The sequence below is a fragment of the Crocodylus porosus genome, unplaced genomic scaffold, assembly GCF_001723895.1.
Source record: "Crocodylus porosus isolate Cpor-Errol unplaced genomic scaffold, CroPor_comp1, whole genome shotgun sequence".
NCBI lineage: Eukaryota > Metazoa > Chordata > Crocodylia > Crocodylidae > Crocodylus > Crocodylus porosus.
Window position 1 is genome coordinate 199,785,828 of NW_017728906.1, and position 2,345 is coordinate 199,788,172.

The following is a 2,345-nucleotide window of genomic DNA, read 5'->3' on the forward strand; positions in this document are numbered from 1 at the left end:
GACAGTGCCAGCCCAGGGGTGGTGGGGCTGGGCTGGGGTCCGGGCACCAGCTGCGATGCAGGCTTCAGTGCCCCACTCTCCGTGGCAGGTGCTGGAGGAGAAGCCGTCGGGGCACCTGGTCGCCTCGCTGCAGGCCAAGGACCCTGATGAGGGCGAAAACGGGACCGTCACCTACTCGCTGACAGGTACTGGGTGGGGGGTGAGCGGTGTCCCCGTGTTCCCCCCCCACGTTGCCCCCAGTCTAACAACCCAGCTCCCCCCAGCCCCTGCATCCTGTCCACCCAGCCTCCCCGACCGTGTTCCTCCATGTCCGACGCCCCGGTTCCTGTGCCCCGTGAGCCCCCGTGTCAGTGCCCAACCTGTGCCAGCCCCTGCCCCATGCAGCGTGTCCCCTTCTCTCTGCAGGGGCCTGGGCCGAGCGCTTTACACTGCACGTGGCCACGGGGGAGCTGCGCACGGCCACGATGCTACGCCACGCTGACCGGGCTGAGTACCTCTTCACCGTGGCAGCCAGCGACCAGGGCGCGGTGCCCCGCCGCACCTCGGCCGTCGTCCGCATTCAGGTGCGCGGCCCCTCCCGGCCCTATGGACCGTGGCCGTGCACGGCTGGCATGGAGGGACGTGGCCTTTCCTGCACGCGGGGAGCGTGTTGCGTGAGCTGCGGGGCCCGCGGGCAGGCCTGGCGCAGCCGCCTCGGGGACCCCGTGCGTGCCGCAGCCCGTCCCCCTCCACGTCCCTTGCCGGTCTTTGGCCGAGCTGGCTCTGAGGCCGGCCGTGCTGCCCAGGGTGGACCGCAGCTGCCCGGCCCGTGTCCCCCTGGGGTCCCAGCCTGTGTGGGGCTGCAGACTACCGCTGCCCAATGGACCAGACTACCACTGCCCAAGCCAGGTCCATTGCTGGCTGGGAGGAGACGGTCCCGGCACAGCAAGTGCCATGCTCACGGGGTTGCCCCCCCAGATGTGCCCACACCTTGGCCGCAGCTGTCTGCCCCCTTCCTTCTCCAGCCCGGCAGCTCATCTGCCCCATCTGCTCCCGTGGGGCCCCGGAGCCCCAGCCAGGCTCAGGACACCGGTGCCAAGGTGCTGCACCCCTGCCTTCATGGCCGTCTGGGCTCCCCCACGCAGGGCCCGCAGCAGGTGCCAGCCCCGCCGCCCCGTCCTTGCCAAGGTGCATCTGCACCGGGCCGACCCTCAGCACCGCACCCCAATGAACCCCTGCCCGTCTGTCCTCCCCGTAACACCCTGTATCCACGGTCCCGCTTCAGCTCGGGCTGGCTTTGTTACCTCCCCCCGGTCCCTGGCACACCTGCATTGCAGCCCCTGCCCCATCCAGGTGCCAAACACCCCCGCGCTGCATCCAGCCCCACTGCTCCCCCGCCATATGCTCCCCCTCACTGCCCCTCCCCGCCCCCCCGCAGGTGCTGCCGTCCTCCCGAGCGGTGCCACGGCCGGATGCCACGGTGCTGACGCTGCAGCCCATGGAGGGCGTGAAGCCGGGATCGGTGATTGGGTCGGTGGCGCCGACGGATGCCCCTGCACGAGGGCAGGTGACCTACACGCTGGTGGGGGGCAGCGGGGACGGCACCTTCGTGGTGGACAGCTCAACGGGCGAGATCTACGCAGCCCGGGAGCTGGACTACGAGGTGCGGGCACGGCACACGCTGCAGGTGAGCGCGGAGGACACGCAGCGTGGCTACCCCGCCAGCCGCCTGGTGCTGGTGCAGATTCTGGTGCAGGACCGCAACGACCAGGCGCCCACCTTCCCCGAGGACCCCGTCACCATCGTGGTGCCCGAGAACACGCCGGCCGGTGCCTCCGTCTTCACCTTCCAGGCGCTGGACGGGGACGGGGCCGGCCCCAACAGCCAGGTGCGCTACGCCCTGCTGCGCCAGGAGCCCTCCGGGGCCTCCTTCCAGCTGGACGCGCACTCGGGCACCCTGAGCCTGCTCCGGGTGCTGGACCGTGAGACCGCCGCGTCCTTCCTGCTGGTGGTGGAGGCCACGGACCAGGCGCGCAACGCGAGCCAGCGCCGCTCGGCCGCTGTCACCGCCCGCGTCTTCGTGACGGACGAGAACGACAACGCGCCCACGTTCCTGTCGCCCAGCGCCGTGCGCGTGGTGGAGGACCAGCCCACCGGCTTCGTGGCCCTGCACGTGGTGGCGCAGGACGGCGACCTGGGCGAGAACGGCCGCGTCAGCTACGCGCTGCGGGCCGGCAACGCCGACGGCCGCTTCCACCTCAACCCCAGCACCGGTAAGGGGCTTGCAGGGTGGGCAGATGGCCATGGGGGCGTGGTGCTGGAGCCGAGGTGGTGGGGGGCGGGACGTGGGCAAACCAGGGACGAAT

The 2,345-nt window shown here is 71.3% G+C and overlaps 1 protein-coding gene across 1 annotated transcript in view; it reads left to right on the forward strand.

The window, feature by feature from the left end:
- DCHS1 (dachsous cadherin-related 1) overlaps positions 1–2,345 on the forward strand; it is a gene marked incomplete at its 5' end in the record, with an annotated part of 37,290 nt that overhangs the window by 22,410 nt on the left and 12,535 nt on the right. The window contains 3 exons of the mRNA XM_019528548.1: positions 62–185; positions 406–563; positions 1,418–2,252. Of these exons, the coding sequence (XP_019384093.1) occupies positions 62–185; positions 406–563; positions 1,418–2,252 (1,117 nt within the window). The remainder of the gene's footprint in view (positions 1–61; positions 186–405; positions 564–1,417; positions 2,253–2,345) is intronic.